Source organism: Heptranchias perlo, chromosome 4, assembly GCF_035084215.1.
Source record: "Heptranchias perlo isolate sHepPer1 chromosome 4, sHepPer1.hap1, whole genome shotgun sequence".
NCBI lineage: Eukaryota > Metazoa > Chordata > Chondrichthyes > Hexanchiformes > Hexanchidae > Heptranchias > Heptranchias perlo.
The window spans coordinates 89,011,796-89,029,576 of record NC_090328.1 but is presented as its reverse complement, the minus strand read 5'-3'; the positions used below and the strand labels follow the sequence as shown (position 1 = coordinate 89,029,576).

Here is a 17,781-nt window from a genome sequence, read left to right as displayed (position 1 = left end):
GACTAACACTCCCTGAGTATTAGGATTTAAACGCACACCCATTAGGTTTCTCTGACGAACACTCCCTGAGTGGTCACAGAATAGAAAGGATATTATATTACCCGGAAAGGAGAGGTACTGCTGGCCAGGCAATTCTCTCTCTCACTCCCGACGTCGTCTCTACGTCCCTGACGTAGGGTCCCACTTCCACGAGGGTTAGTCTCCGGAGTCTCCCTCACAAACAAACCCGGAACCAAGCCAGCAATTCTTCAGTTTTATTCTCAAGTCTGTCTTTTCGAATGATGCTGTCTTCTCTGGTTGGCTCAAAGTTGCTGGAGTGATCGATGTCATCCCCTGATTGGCTCTGTTCCAAGGGCCTAGGTAGCATCACCTCATACTCCTTTTCTAAATAAGGACTGATGTCTCATCACAGTTCCTTTGTCCCTGTAAGAAGCGGAACGAATTCAAACCGGTTCTGGCCAGTTCAGACCAGTGACTGAACTCCAGGTCACCCCAGTTCAAAAGTTAGCAATTCGAATTAAGCTCAATGGGTTTCTGCAGCCTCTGGCCAACAACCTCTTAGTTTCCACCTCATAGTGGCACATTTAAGTCCACCAGCATGACCTAATTCCTTCAGAGACATCATCACCATTTAAAGGAAATCATTAGAATATCTTATTTTCTGTTAAGTTTATCCCTATATAGCGTATTGATGAAATTCATGCAGCATTGACATCACTTGTATCAAAAAATATCATTGCATCACTTGCACTGGGGGGTCATCATCACACAAGTAACTGTTTCAATAGCTAAGAAAATAGCTACCGACCTCTTAATGCAAGGTAGAATTCAAGTTATTAATGGCAGTGAATGCATTGTGAAAGAAAATAAAACTGGCTGGGAAAGGGTTGTGGACAGTGGTAAGCTTCAGGGACTATTTTCATTTAGTACTTTTTTTCCCTTGGAGGTCACTTTTTGAATGCCTCTCTTTTTCTAAAGGCTTCTGATTGTATTATCATAGATGAAGTATTTAGTTCAAGTTAACATTAAGAATATTACTGCCTAAAATTTATGTGAATCAACCTCAATTTTATTTTTGTTTCTTTTTTTGGCTGCCTTTCGATGACTGCATTGTTTGTCAAGAAAAAAAACACAAAACAAAACAAAGTGTCTCGTGAAATTCTTTAAAAGATGAGGTGTAAATAGCAAATGTGGAAATGTGAACTGGAAGACAAAAGCTCTTTATTTGATGCGATGTACTTCACAAGAATGGGCTCATGAATAGAAAAAAGTTCATAAAATGGGCCACTGCCAGTGTGCTAAAGAGAAGGTTATTCGGTGAATTTCCTTGGAGCTCCTCCCGCTCCGCCACCGTAACTTTGGCGGAATTGCAGCGGAAACCCAGATGCTGCATGCGATTGAATCAGACCACCACAATTGCAGGCACAGACTGCTACTGACTAGCTTCCGACCTTGTAACTTATTCGATATCCTCACTGGTGTCATAAATTGCGTGCTTCACTGTTCCCTTTTGTGTGCTCAAGTTATACTGTGTTTCTGCTAAAAACAATTAAATTATAGCACTCACAAGATAGCGCCTCAGTAGATGCTATTTTTTTTTTAATGTTTACATATTTCCTTCCTCCCTCTCCTGCCTCCCATTACCTGTAGATCCTCACTGCCGCTTCCCTATCATTTCTTACTTCTCCCAATCGGAAGTGAGAAGTTAAGCTTCATGTGCACCACTCCAACTTTAGAGCAGCAGCCTCCATTGTGCCAGTATGGCATTTCCATTTCTTATGCAAATTACTACAACTTAATTGAACTGCTAATTTTGTACTAGTTAATGCCAAAGTTTTATGTTAAGGATCTGGGTTGAGACAACCTGAACTCATTTAAACTTCCATTCCACCAATCTGGGATAGATTCCAGAAAGGTTCTTTAAGTGAAAGGACAATTTATTCATTCATTAGACAACCCACTTCCCCATTTATGGAGCTTTAAATGAACATTTTTGCTGCTTTTGTACATTTGAAACCATTTTTGGAAATTTTCCAAAAGCTGCATAGTGTTGAATGACACAAACTTGATGAGACACAACCTGAAAAAGGCAGCTCAAACAATTCACAGGGACAAAAAGGTCAGTTTTTGTAAAATGGCCTCCCAGTTGCCTAATAGAAAGGGAGCTCAGGTGATTAAAACTGGAAAGAAAGATTGACTGCTGAGTAGGGGAGATGCACTTGTTGTATCTGATCTGAATATTGTCACCACCTGCTGTACCACATTTTTGCATGCAGAGAAATGAACCTCTCCACGCTTTATGTAGAAGTGTCAGTCAGTCACAAAATGAGCACAAAATTATAGGTCAAATTAAAATTAATAACTTTTACCCTTTAATGTTCAAAAGTATGTATTATTGAGTATTTGTAACCATGTTGCAAATCCTTCTTTAATTCCAATGTAGAACAGTGAGCAATCATATTTTTAAAAAAGCCTGAATGGTTTGTAACGTGAGGGGACTTGTCACAGTCTATTTCATTTAACAACCCATTTCAAGAATATGTGCTTCAGTGTGCACTCCCCTCATGCTTTTTTTAAAATCCATAACAAATCTTGACACCTTTTATGCAAGGTAGTTGTTTTCTTCTTCACCCAAACTGTTTTTATTCTGTATACAGTTAAGATCCAGCAATGAGCCAGACCAGGATATGCTCAATGACTGCCTCACTATTCAACCGCTGCAGCCTGCTACATCACCGCAAGATGCTGTAGACGGCGCCATGGGGCGATCACCAGGGCCCCCTCATGACATGTATTCAGGTGAGCTTTTAAAAACTTCTGAAGTAATTTGCATAAAATATATTTCAGTTTTGATATTGCTATTTATTTTGCTCTTCCACCATGTCAGTAAATTAATCCCTTCAAATCATTAGAGGCAGAGAAGATTCAGGGTATGATACCATCCAGCTATCAGCCTAGATTTTTTCAATTCCTAAATTATCCTGGCAAAAGTTCCTTATTTCAGTGCCAACTGTGCTATAGATGTTTTTCTAACACGTTATGGCTTCAGTTCATATTCATATTATTGACAGTAAGGATGACCAGACCAGTTTTATCTCACACACCGCAGAAAGTTACATGTCCCAAAGATCCTCAGTTTGGCTTGGTTTGTTCGTGAGAACCTCACTGCAGTTCTTGCATACCTCTCCTGGCTTTGTATATGTCTGCATCTCATTCACATTGGATTATTTGGAGAGCAACTAAATTAAAAGGAAAGGAAAGTCCAGTTATAACTTTTTGTTCACAGTACTTACCCATTTTGCAAATAAAGAATACACTAACAAGAGCTTTGTTCTGTGATGCCACCACTGGAGAACTCCTGATGCATCGCAGTCTTGACCTCAACTGACTGCAAACATGAACATTAACACCAAATGCAGAAAACAAAAGCTACTTCCAACAACTCACTTCTGGAATAATTAAGAATCACCCTTGTGCAATCCCCTAATGCCTGTCCTGTGTGCTCAATTACTTATCCTAGCGCTCCTACAAGGTGTATCCCCGGTGAGTACAGTTTGGGAGGTAAAAGGCTGCTGAGCATTCATTGAGGACCCTTCAGATGGTCCTGGTGGGCAACCTCGAGCAGCTCTGGGCCTTGAGGGCCTGGCTACAGACTACAACATCTCAGCGTGGACCGAGGCAGTCTAGCCCAGCTGGCCATGTGGCACTGGGTGCATGCATCAGTCAGTTATTTCATACATCTCTGGGCAGCACATTGGCATCATATGAACTATCAGCCAATGTGTGACTAGAAGGAAGCACAGTGCAAAGGTTGCATGCACAGCCACTGACCATAGCCCCGATTTTAACTTAGAGCGGGAATTGGACGGGCAGCAAACCGTCCTGATCTCGGTACCGTGGGGCCCAGGGGATTTCAACTCCCAGGCCTCGTCTGCATGCCCCCATAAGTTTCCCACCCAAAACCGGCAGGATGCGACAGTGGGCTGGCCGGCCGGAGTGGAATCTCGAGTGGCAGAAGCCCACCGCTGGGGACTGAAGGAACAGTGCCTGGCATTCAGGTAAGATGATCGGGAGGGCTTGGGGGCGGAGGAGCCTAAGGCAGTGGAGGCCTAAACTTTCTTTGTGAGACCCAGAGGAGCACTCCTACTCCTCCTGGCCCCACAAGAAAAGTTTTTTTTAAAAAGTAAAAAGACTTACTTTTTAGGACTTCTTCTGTCCTCAACTCCTCTTCCCACTAGGTGGCTCTGCCGGGAAAGCCACAACAGTTTACTCACTCATGCTCACAGTTAAAATAGCAGTCAATCCCCGGTGATGTCATCAGAGCCCAATCTGCACAGGACCCTGCCAGTTTCTGGTGGGTGTTCTTCTCACCTGCTCAGAAGAGTGGGTTAAAATCGTAGCCTGTGGGGGATGTCGGTGAGTGAGTCTCACGGACGATTATAACTGCCCACCCGCACAAAATCCTATCCGTCAGGTGGGCAGGGATAAAATGGCCGCTCGTGTGTCAATCATTTGCAGGCGTCCTTGCAGCAATGACACCGCTCACTAACTGGCTTCCTGCTCACCTACAATTTGTGGAGCCAGACCCTACAGATGGGACCTCACAGCAGCCAATCCAACTGTGGAACTTGTGCTCTCCCTGTAATGCCTTGTTTCATCTTGTACTGTTTAAAACATGGAATATTGGGATTGAATTGCAGGTACCAGTGACTTGGCAAATAGCTCTTTGGTGTAACATTCATTTGGTTGCAGTAATGCAATCTTAGGTGGTGTAAATTTTGATATTGGGGAGACACTTTACAGATCCCATCTACTTTAAGTAGCTCCCTGTTCTGTAGAATTCTTTGAAAGAGTCTCTGTTGTCAGTTTCTCTGATATTGGCAACAGTAATTCAATGATTATCATATTCACATTTCTTCCATGGTCTGATCCAGGAAACACAGGAAAAATACATTAAACATTCGCTGGAAAACAAAAAACATGAAATCATATTGGAAACAGTGCAAAAAATATAAATAATCCTAGCAGTTTGCCTCTAAAATGCAATTTTAATGGGCAGAACTTCCACCCAAACATTATAAGAGGATTGTGCCTAATTATGGCCTTCATTAGTATCATGCACACATGCTTAGTGCGGCGCCCGCTTAAAAGGAGTGGGAGTGGTTACCATGAGCATGCTATCCCAACAGAAATATGTGTGGGCTGTGTTTTAATTGAGCATTGGGTCAGGTCAATGGCCACACAATTTCCTGATCCCCACTCACCCAAATTATGCCAAGAGTAGCGATACTGCCTGGCAAAAACATTTGCCCTTATAAGTCGCCTGCAAGACTCCATAGTGTGCACCTAAGCAACCCACAAAGATATAATGCTTGGACACTCCTGGCTAGCAATGACATTTTTCACTCCGTTCAAAGTAAGGGGAAGCTGGCATATCATTCTGCTGCATGGCTGAGAAGCCTACAAACATCACGATAAAATTTTCCATTCCAAAGTACAAAGCTGCAGCAGCCATTTCTGCAAAGCCAGTAAAAGATCACTCACCGTAAGCCCTTAGGGACTGTCAACCCACAGAACCAGTTTTTAAAATTTAGGACAGAAATGTCATCCTGGTGGATCATCATGTTTTTTTCTTGCTTACCTTTTCTGACTGTTTGTGCTCCCGAATAGAACTCTTTCCCATTGCAGACACCCAGTGTTAAAACCATGACTTCACTGGTCAAGTGTAGTACAAAGAGCTTCAGAGTAAAACTCCTCCTAATCTGACAATGCTGCAGGAGTTCCTCAGAGCAGTGTCCTAGGCCCAACCATCATAAGCTGCTTCATCAATGACCTTCCCTCCATCATAAGGTCAGAAATGGGGATGTTCGCTGATGATTGCACGGTATTCAGTTCCATTCGCAACCCCTCAGATAATGAAGCAGTCCAAGCCCGCATGCAGCACGACCTGGACAACATCCAGGCTTGGGCTGATATGTGGCAAGTAACATTCGCACCAGACAAGTGCCAGGCAATGACCATCTCCAACAAGAGAGAGTCTAACCACCTCCCCTTGACATTAAACGGCATTACCATCGCCGAATCCCCACCATCAACATCCTGGAGGTCGCCATTGACCAGAAACTTAACTGGACCAGCCATATAAATACTGTGGCTACAAGATCAGGTCAGAGGCTGGATATTCTGTGGTGAGTGACTCACCTCCTGACTCCCCAAAGCCTTTCCACCATCTACAAGGCACAAGTCAGGAGTGTGATGGAATACTCTCCACTTGCCTGGATGAGTGCAGCTCCAACAACATTCAAGAAGCTCGACACCATCCAGGACAAAGCAGCCCACTTGATTGACACCCCATCCACCACCCTAAACATTCACTCCCTTCAACACCGGCGCACTGTGGCTGCAGTGTGTACCATCCACAGGATGCACTGCAGCAACTCACCAAGGCTTCTTCGACAGCACCTCCTAAACCCACAACCTCTACCACCTAGGAGGACAAGAGCGGCAGGCACATGGGAACAACACCACCTGCACGTTCCCCTCCAAGTCACACACCATGCCAACTTGGAAATATATCGCCGTTCCTTCATCGTCGCTGGGTCAAAACCCTGGAACTCTCTTCCTAACAGCACTGTGGGAGAACCATCACCACACGGACTGCAGCGGTTCAATAAGGCAGCTCACCACCACCTTCTCAAGGGCAATTAGGGATGGGCAATAAATGCTGGCCTTACCAGCGATGCCCACATCCCATGAATGAATTTTTAAAAATCTGCCGATACAATGAGCAGATTTCCGCTGTTCGACATTCATAGCAAAATTGTGAATCAATGTATAACGAGCACATTTACAATTTCACTACAAATAGCCAACTCAGAAATTTCCCCACAATATATTTTAACACCAACTTCAGAAAAGCATAAAATACTGCAACAATGTGTCATTTTCCTATTTTTGCACTAGCCATCCTTATGTTCTCTATGGTCATTTTGCTAATTTAATGCAGAATTAACAGCAAAGTTGTGCTGCAGATGATTAGGAATTGGGTTGAGACCATCTCAATCTATTTCACATAGAACCTCAACGGCCAGCAAAGCAAGGAGACATCCTCCTCATTAATCTAGGCTGGAATTAAATCAGCCTCTGGAGGTCAAAGAACAGTGTATTTAACCCACTGCATCACCTAGCTTACCATGTGCTTGTGTTTGGGATACCAATAAGCTGCATCCAGAACGATGAGAATTCACATTCATGATTTCTCACATGGAGGAAAGGAGTCATGTAAGGGAAGAGTCAACCTGCCTAGTTGTGTGTCTCCATCAAAGCACTCGCTTTCAAAGAAGAATTGGCAGAGGCCTGGGAATGGATCAACTGCTCACCCTCTTAGTTTGGGGAATGATATAGGGAAAGGATTTTGGGGGAATTAATAAAGTTGGGTTTAAAAATAAAAGTTTATTTTCCAAAAAAAAAGAGAGCAGCATACAGTGAATAGCCTTGTTCAGGAAAATAGACATTGATGGAAATTAGAATATACAATGCTTTATGACAAGTGGCTATTGAAGCTGAATCAATCGTAACATTTAAGAGGCACTTGAAGAAGAAAATTATAAAAGGCTCAGGGAAAGGGCAGAGAATTGGGATTAGAGGAAATAGCTCCAATTTGGAGCTAGCACCAACACATGTGTGATGGGCTGAAAGGACTCCTCCTGTAATTGTAGAAATTTTCTACTGAAAATTGAAACTGAGTTATGAGTAATTTATTTTTAAAAAGATTAACTAATGATTAAAAGAGCAGACAGACTAATTTCACATCTGTTACTAATACCATACAGTGAAATTTCAACTCCATAATGTCGTTTGTTATAACTTGCCACAGGGTTGGACACCAATACTTGACATAAATTTGTATGCTCATGCAGGAAGTTATCCAAAAAGAAACTGTAGCAAACTGTGAAAATTCTAATAAAGTTAAATAAGGAGACCTATATTTTCCACTGGGGTTACATCTGGGAGCCAGCGCAACTCCACCAGAATGCAGTGGAAAATTCCTTGCCAGCCACTCTACATCTCTCCACTTGCCCCAAACATTTCCCGGATTTCCTGCCAGAACTGACAAGCAGCATAGAATATGCTCGGCCAAATATGGGTGGGCATGTTCAAGTGCTGTGCAAATGACATACCCGTCAGTTGCATCCCAGCAATGCATCTTCATCTCTGACGCTGAGCATTGCTATGGATGACGGAGAAGCCCATTAAGATTAAAATACCCAAAAAGCCTATGCAATCGATCATAGAGTGATCATTTGCATAGGCTAAGGCACGCTAATAAAATGTCCCCAACTTTACAGGGTGGCACAGAGGCCACCAGCCACACTGCGCTGCAGCAGACCTCTGAGGCCTGTCCCTGCCAGTCTCGGCCCTCCTTCACTTCCAGGTTGATTCCCCAGCAGAAGCCATGGAGGCACGCAAAACTTTTTAAATGATCCTGAGGCTGTAAAAATCAAGCGGGTTCAGGGGCGCATTCTTGTGGTGGGCAGAAGTCCTGCCCCATTGCACTTCCACCATTCATTGATAAAATTTAGTTTACAAAATGAGATGAAAAGAAAGTGTCTGTGCATTAATATTGAATCTTTCAAATGACTATCCTTGTGTTAGGGCCTGAATGTGTCATTAATTGCAGATGACACATTCAGACCATTGGGACTAATATTTTCAAGCTCATGGGGCACGTTAACAGAGAAATGATCTCAAATATTTTTTGATTGTTTCCAAGGACAATGTGTAGAGATAAATATGTTGCTATGCTGCAGCTGACAAAACAGATTTAAAACTCTGAGCTTTTAATTAACAACAAAATCCTGTGTATGCATTACCTTACCTGTAATCAATTAAGGCTGTCACCTCTTTTGTTGCTCCTTTATTTTTGAGTCAATTCTGACAGGAAAATTAGATGTAACAATTGTGCATTAACCTGTTTTCATTTTGTCAGCTTTATCTAAGCTATTAAGTCTTGTGCCACAAGTCATAAACTTGGAAGGCCACAAGCAGTTATTCTCAGCCAAGTTTCTCTCAACAGTAATGCTTTCAAACCATAGATATTTGTCAAAACCAGCTGGTTTTGTAGCATTTTTTTTTGTTTTTATTTTCCTTTACAGAGGTGTCAATTAATTTTGTGGCAGGTTCAACCTAATTAAAACCATGACCAACATGCACAGATTCAGGCCCTAAGCAGCCTCAAGGAAGTAACTTGTGGAGTGGGATGGGAAAGAACAAGACACACAGTAAAAGTAGTTTATAACTGGCTGTGAGCAGATTACAACATAGCTTCTCAAAACTGAGAACTTCTGAGGTTGCCAGAGTAACTTCTGTAAGCTTCCAAGTTTATGACATGACAACGTTTTAATACTGAGAAAATTAAAACAGATTACGGTGCAATGGTTACATTGAATTTGCATGCAAAAGGGGTACAATGACACCATCGGCAACGTGATGAGGACATTTCACATAAATAGTGATTTGTTGAATTATATTTGTTCATGTTTTAATAAATATTAAGGTAAAAATTAGTAAATTGCATTAAAGTGATTTATATTCCAGAAGATGCCAAAGCATCTGCTAATGTGAAAAAGTTGAACTTTGTGGAGTTTATATAGGGTACATTGAGCTGGAAATTGCTTTTAAAATAACGGTGAGCCTAACTGCACTCACCGTTATTAAAGGTGAAATCGAAGAGCAAGTTCCAGTGCCTGCACATGCGCAGTCAAACACAGAAATCCGGAACTTGCTCTTCCTGGTTCGGCGGCGATGTGGGAGCTCGCCAGCTGGCTCTCCATTGAAATCAATGGAGGAACATGAACTTGCTGCTGGAACACAATATGTACTCATTAAAATAGACTAAAAAACGCTCAAGTATATCAGGTCTAAACTTAGTTTCATCAGCATGGTAAGTCTTAATGACTGCCGAACAACCTCTTTGGCACTAAAAATTAAATTTCAAAAATGTGGAGTCTCATTCATTGCAATTTTAATCGTTGGGCATTTTTTAAAAATTTAAACATTTTAATTTTTTTACTTTCTGTCTCTTTTATCTCTCTTTTGATTCCTTACCTTCTCTTTATTTTGCTGTCTCTAACTTTTTACAATGATTTTACTCTTGTAGTTTGCACTTCAAGGTTTTGACTCTTAGCGGCTTGTCAACAATGCTACAATCTGATTGGTTGAGGGGAAAGAAGGATCCTCTCATCGGCTACATAGGTCCTAGGTTCACAGGAGTGAACGCTGGACTCTTTTCAGGTTCGCATTAGAGGCAGTTCCCGCAGTAAAGACCACGGATACAATATGGGTAAGTTAATATGTAAGAAGCGGTGAACGCGGGTCATTCACTGCTCACAGCAATTATCGGCCCATTGAGTTTGGTGTTTGATCTTGAGTTGTCCCTCATGCATTTTGCTTCATATGGTGGTTGTAATGGTCTGTCTATCATATCTCCATCCCTTCTCTACTAATTATTCTCAGGCTCTCTTGTGTTTTCTTTTGAATTGAAGGTAAATACAGTACAACAACAACAATAACTACTTGCATTTATATAGCACCTATAATGTAGTAAAATGTCCAAAGGCGATAGGACCGTTATCAAACAAAACTTGAGACCGAGCCACATAAGGAGATACTAGGACAGGTGACCAAAAGCTTGGTCAAAGAGGTAGGTTTTAAGGAGCGCTTTAAAGGAGAAGAGAGAGGTGGTGAGGCGGAGAGGTTTAGGGAAGGAATTCCAGAGCTTAGGGCATGATGATGGATGATACAGATAGTGGAGATGCATTTGCAGAGACCTGTTGAAGAGGGGAAGTAAAATGCTTGGGTAGCGGTGGTGGGGTGGGGTGGGGGGGGGGGGGGAGCAGAGGCCAACTTATATTGGAGTTTATATATGCTGGTTTCTGGAGATAATGGGCCAGAATTTACTGTAGCCGGTGAACAAATGGCGCCTGCCATTAGTTTGACTTGCCCTTGCCCATTTAATTTGCATAAGATCTTGCACTGGAAGTTGCTGTAAGTGGCAGATGGGATTTGTGTGAACATGGCAAGCAACTGTGTATCTCCTTAACCAACCAGATTGAAGGATTGTTAACACAGAGTCTGAACCAGGAAATGTAAGTTAGAATAGTGAATTTGATATCAAATCAGGTACAGAAAGCAAAATGAAGAGATCAAAAAAAGATTGGATTAAGAGAGAGAGAGAGAGAGAAAAAAGAGACAGAAAGAAAAGGTAAAAAAATGTAATTAATTTTTTTTAAAAACCTCCAACAACAATTAAAAGCTGAACGAAATAGACTCCACTCTTGTAGTTAATTTTCAGTGCCAGAGAGGTTGTTTGGCAATAATTAATACTTATCACGCTGGGGACCAATTCCACCAGGTAGCCGCCCATTTTCACAGCCTTCCAAATGTCCACTAGAACTGACGGGTGGCATCCAAAACATCCACCCATATACGCGTGAATGTATTGTAATGAAAGTCGAGTGACAAAAATACTTGATCGGTGATATTTTCCATTATTTACCCCCTAGGAGTGCTAGACACCAGGCACTGCTGATTATCCCTACCATCCAATACTGCTGTCGTAGCAGAGGCACTGTATATAAAACTTAAAGACCAAAAAGCCTATGTAATCGATTGCAAGGCAACAAATTGCGCAAGCTTAGACATTCATTTTTTTAAATATTTAAACCTTTTTGCAAACTTCAACTAGCAGGCCAGAGACCACCAGCCATGCTACACTTTGGCAGGTCTCGGAGGCAATCTTCACACCACCCTCCAGGCAAACTCCCCTATGGAGCAGGCCAATATTATTTAAATGACCCCCAAGCTTGGAAAATTGGGCAGAATGGGGCGCATCTTTGTGGCGAAGTAGAAATCCTGCCATGGCTATGATACACCCTATTGCACAATAGTAGAGCATCTTATTTGGAGGTAGCTATATAGGTCATACTGGATAAGTTGAAATTTGTCAGCTAGCTGTCGAAGGACATATTCCTGTTCTTGTGAAGTAGCCTGGTGAAACCCTTATGGTGCTAAGCTTTGTAACAGGTTCGGACGTGACACCAATTGGTAAGCAATACCTCATTTATTAATAATCAAATCAAACATGTTAAGGTATCAAATATTTAGATGGCAAAGATCAAAACAATATTACCCTGTTTGATCTTTGGGCAGAAGTGGTTATTTCAAGTTTTCCAACAGTGAGGTAGTCTTCTGATAGTCAGGTGTTCTTCTGACAGCGGTGTCATCTTCAGACAGCTAAGTGTTCTTTCGACAGCTGGTGGTCTTCGTTGATTCCTTTGCCCTAAGCTCAAAAGATTTTTATGTCCCCCCTGGCAGGAACCTCACACCAGATATGGAACAATACCCATAAGACCCTTAAAGATTAACAAAGTTGTTTTTCAAAGAATTCAAGATAGTCAGCTTGTTTTAACATTACTCATTTAACCACAAGACCCTTTTCAAGGTTGCCAGTTTGTGTGACTGCATTATTTAGCTATCGAGCCATCATCCTGGTATTATTGCTATCTTTGGATTATTGCTCTGCTTTTTGGGGCATTGTTCCTCTTTTATCACGTAGCTGCTTTTCCTAGCAAGGAGTGTGACAAGGGTCAGTCACTAGTCAAAGGTTAACAGTTTACAATTCAGCAAAATACGCAGCTCAGCCTGCAGAGCATGATGGTTAGTAGCATTAAGAAAAAGATGTCAATTTTTCCCTATTTCCAGTATTCTTACAGACTCCCCACCTTGAGGGGGAGAAGACTAAGTCTTCGACCCCTCACTTATTTAATCAATCTAGTCCAATAGGGGAATGGTTTGGAATGACACACATTCGGTTTTAACTTGGAGACCCACCTGCAGACCCAACAGGTAAATACTATTGGGGATATGGTAACCAGGACTTGTGTGATCAGGCAAGCATACGACACTAAACATACCCACGGGGATTCACCAGTATTATAGACATTCTCCCACCACAATTTAGCCTTAAGGGTTTGTATATCTTTCCCTATTTCTTTGTTATCCCGCTGCATTTTGACCAGCTGTTTCAGAGAGGTAACATCTCTATCCAAGATGCTTTTAAGACTGAATGATAAAGGGTGAATGGGGTGCCTGAATCAAATTTCAGCCTGTAATGCTTCCTCCATCAAGTCCTCACGGATCTTCAGTGACGTAATGATCAACTATAGTTACCAAGGCGACCCGATGGGACCCGAGTTCGAACTCATGGAAGGGGGGCTACACAGCCCATTGACCGTGTTAGTGGACACTTCCTACCTTCACCTAATGTTACTGATAGCACGTTTAAGTACACTTAATGTTATTGCGCCCAAAATTTACAACCACTCGTAAGTTTTCTGTCTGGAGGGTGGTGATTACTTGTATTTTTGTATCATTGTGGCCAGAAGAGGCACCAATATCTTAGCCCCAATTTAGTGATTCTGGTTGGTGTAAAACAAGGTGTTAACTGCCAAATCAGACAAATGGTGTCGCCTTATGTGTGGTGCTTCTTGTTAGTTGTAACGCAATGATCTCTCCGAATAAACAATGTTAGTCCTTTTCAAATTCAATAGTACAATTAGGGGATTCTTCATCCAGAATGAAACCATAAGCTGGCAGTGCACTTTGTAAAATGTCACATCTGCACAATCAGGATCCATTTTTCCTGGAACAGCATGAAGTGTTTGGTGCAATCCAGAACCCTTCTTTTCCCCATTACTGATATCTTCAATCTTCAGATGATTTATAAGTTTCTTAATTTATATCATCCTCCAACAAGCCCATCAATTCCACTTTAAATACTTTCATCGGTTTTACGTCAGCAGGTCGCAATGGTATTGCCAATACACAGGAATCAGTTGCGAAACAATGTCACTTTGCTTGCAAAGCTTCTTAGCATAATACACCAATCCAAATCTTCGCACCTTACACCAATCCATATTCCCATCTGATTTCCAGATTTTCATTTGTTTGTCCAATATATAATTGGACAAATAAATGAAATATTGTCCAATTGATTTCATAAGAACATAAGAAATAGGAGCAGGAGTAGGCCAATCGGCCCTTCGAGCCTGCTCTGCCATTCAATAAGATCATGGCTGATCTGATCCTAACCTCAAATCTAAATTCATGTCCAATTTCCTGCCCACTCCCCGTAACTATATTTCTATAGCATTTAACCCCCTTTTGAATCTGAACATTGTAAAAACTCTCCATACATAATTGCCTTTAAGATCAGTTGTTCCTTAGTCTTTGTTATTCTGAATGATTGCCAATATCCCTATCTGTCTCTCTGCCAGTCATTTTAGTAAAACCATGGACACCCCTTGTTCTGATATAACATCCCCCGTCTGCCTATTCATACCTTTAAGTAATCCCTCTATTTGCTTGTGCATTGTTTTATCATGTTCCCATTTTCTCTAAGTGAGTTCATCTAAATCTCTTCCCGATTGTGCTTAGTAAAACTGTGTACCATTTATTTAAGTGTGATAAAAAAAACTACATACATTCAATTCCATAAATTAGAAGACAAAAGATACAGAAGGAAAACTTTAACAGGAATAATTTCTAACTGCAAATTATAACAAGCTACTTGTGTTTGCGTCACCAGAAGTTAATTCACAGGTCCTTCATAAACGTGGGCATGGAATTTGCTTTTTTCTTGCGCTTCCCATTTTAAACTTTTAGTTACATTAGTCTCAATTTTAGATCACGCCTACACCGTCTGCACTCAACCATGCTTGCAGGGAAACATTCACATTGGCCTAGGTATCGGTTCCCCTGATTGACACAACAATCCAAATTGGGCACCTTCTATTATGCAGTTTTCCTGTCATGCACCATTAACTTAAGCGAGTTTACCTTTTGCTTATAAACTCCTCCAAGTATCCCACAGAATGTGATTCTGCCCATTTTGGTAAATTCTTGTGTAGTAACATCCACGATAGATAAGGATAGGGTAAAAATTGAGGTTTATTCTTATCCCTAAGTTGGCCCATTGGGTGAATAGGATTGTTGAAACAGGTGGAACATCAACCCTCACATTTGTTTCACCATTTCCCATAGAATATCAACGGTTGAGGTCGTAGTCCCTTAACATATCCCACAATTCACCCTCACATCATAAACCTCAGTGTATGATCAATAAACTAAAGCATATAAGCTCCGTGTGGACACTGTGGAATGGAGAGGTGCGATAACCGGGGTTTTCGGATTAAGAATGTCAATTTGGAATCGGGTAGATGTTGAAACTATAAAGAAGCATGTGCATCATTAGGAACATGCGTGGGCCAAACTGAGTCTTTGCAGCAGTCCTAAAGTGTGGCGTAAAAATGGTTGCCTACCCTATTCCCTATGCTCGCTCGTTTCCCTTGCACGTCATCTCATTTATTTTCCCCTGCGTCTGAATGAAAGACTTGGCAATATTGTGCACGTTATAGACAGTATATTGTTCTTCCTGTGCTAGCTCATTGATTGCTTTAGTACTGGTGCAAAGACCCAGTTTGGCCCACGCATGTTCCTAATGATGCACATGCTTCTTTATAGTTTCAACATCTACCCGATTCCAAATTGACATTCTTAATCCGAAAACCCCGGTTATCGCACCTTTCCATTCCACAGTGTCCGACTGTAATTGCCTTGTCCTGAAGATGCCCTCCTCTGGTCTACTTTCTACCCCCGTTATGTTATCTATCACTCTCTACCTCTCATTCTCTTTTATCTACACATCTCTTATGGACATTTACCACTGTACCGTAAATTGGGTGTTATTCACTTAAGGCACATTTTACAGTTTCTAAGTTCCTGTCATATTATACCCCTCAATAATAAATGTAATTAGTATCATATTGTCCATTTCGCTTCATTTGTGGAGAAAGCACAAAGAATTATTTCTTCCGCCTCCAGTTTCTTTGGAGACTTGGAATAGAATACCCTCCACAATCTTGACCTGATTTCTCAACTGTCTGTCTTCTTGGACGCTCTGCATTTTGCTACCAACTAACTTCTCCCGTTGGATGGCTGTAGACCCATAGGGTCAAAGTCGTTCCAAATGTGGAACTAACTCTGTGTAAGGCAACATGATTTTAAGACTTCTTTGCAGTACTGACTGAAAAGAGGGCGGAACCAGCTTCATCACAGCAGCTCAATAATCAGGCAGATTTCAATTAAATTTAAAGAAACTTTGCCGAATTGAAAAGAAAATAATTGATTTAGATCTCAAATCTCACAGACATAAAATAGGACATAGTCCCGTATCTGTGTAATAATTATCCAAAGTGTTTTGACTTCCTATTCAATTAACAATGGTACTATGCTTAGAAAACACAACTATTTGAAATGCTTATATTACTTCAGTTTTGCGAAAAAAGAGGAAATGAAGCCAGCTGCAGCCTGCATGCTGCAAAATGCAAGACACTGAAAGAGACTGTACACTAAAAACTAAGGGAAAATCCAATAGCTTGTAACGGTCGGAGAGACGGAATCTTCCCTTTCCACCTTTTTCCCCGTTTTAAATAGTTTATCCTTTATCTCTCATCCGAATTTTCAATCTCTGATGTTTCCTACTTAACTCAATTTTGTACCGATTTAAAATTTCATGCAGGAAAGACCATTTATCAGGCTTGTATTGGCTCTCCTGTTTAAAAGGTTTTCTCCTTTGCTGGAAGGATGGGGTATAGTGAATGGAAAGAGGTTACTGGCGAACCAGCCTGGAGTTCTAGTCTTTTTCTTGGTTCACTTTCTTGAACCTCTACGACTGCCTCTCTCCCTTCTTGTCTTTAACTCTGTAACACGTTTTGGGTTTGCTTAAATGATTCTTTGACTTCTGCGACTTCCATTTCGCAGCCCTCATCTCTACTTTATTCTCATCATTGGCTTGTTGTCTCATTGTGTTGTCTGAGGAGCGATACTTTGCAGCATCGTCTGCCAACTCTTCACTGTTTACCTTGTCTCCATCACCACCCACTTGGGTCATTGTACATATACTACCTCTCTTAACTCTCAACTGTTCTTAGTAACCACCAAACCGGTTCTGTTGTTAGGTAGTCAGGAGAGTTATTAATTTATCTCATTTTTGTTCCACCCCTCCCAGTTTTTGGAGAGTCATGGTCCAATTTCCCTCATTGTTTCTCTGCCGGGGGCGTTACATTAGTCCGGCAATCTATAGCGTAATGGCCCATTTTCTGACATCGGAAACATCTATCATTAAGACCTTCTGTTCCTCCCAGGACTCCTCGCATTACAGCAGCCACCACAGCCCCTGGTCAGCTCAATTTGCCCCGTAACTCCTGAATTATTAACATACACCGTGTGTGGTCTACCGAATTTATGGGTCAACAAATAATCTCCTTCAAGCCCCTCCGCAGTTGACAAGTTCTGACTCTAGTCTCCCATTTTTCTCTGAAAGTCTATCTCTCTCTTGTAATATTTTCTGACTCTGTAGTCCCTGTGCTGACACGGTTTTAGCCACCTACTGCGAAGTCTCCAGCGTAATCATGACATCAGTCAGACTTTCTTTCTTTCAACCTTTCATTTTCATCTGACTGTTTCTTAATTTTCCTATCTTTTTCCTCTGACTGTCTCTTCATTTCCTCTAACTGATCCCTATTTTCCTCTTTTAATTGTTTAATACGTCCCTCAGTCTTAAATGCGCACAAGTTGGCCGCCCACAGAAGGGTCATTTTGCCAACTCTTACCTTCATCTTTTTATTTCAAACTTGATCCTCGACCCATTCTATGGCTGGC

At 41.5% G+C, this 17,781-nt stretch overlaps 1 protein-coding gene across 1 annotated transcript in view; it reads left to right on the top strand.

The window, feature by feature from the left end:
• The window catches only part of glis3 (GLIS family zinc finger 3), a 554,300-nt gene that overhangs the window by 423,366 nt on the left and 113,153 nt on the right, over positions 1 to 17,781 (top strand). Inside the window, exon 7 of the mRNA XM_067983286.1 lies at positions 2,658 to 2,799. Within this exon, the coding sequence (XP_067839387.1) occupies positions 2,658 to 2,799 (142 nt within the window). The remainder of the gene's footprint in view (positions 1 to 2,657; positions 2,800 to 17,781) is intronic.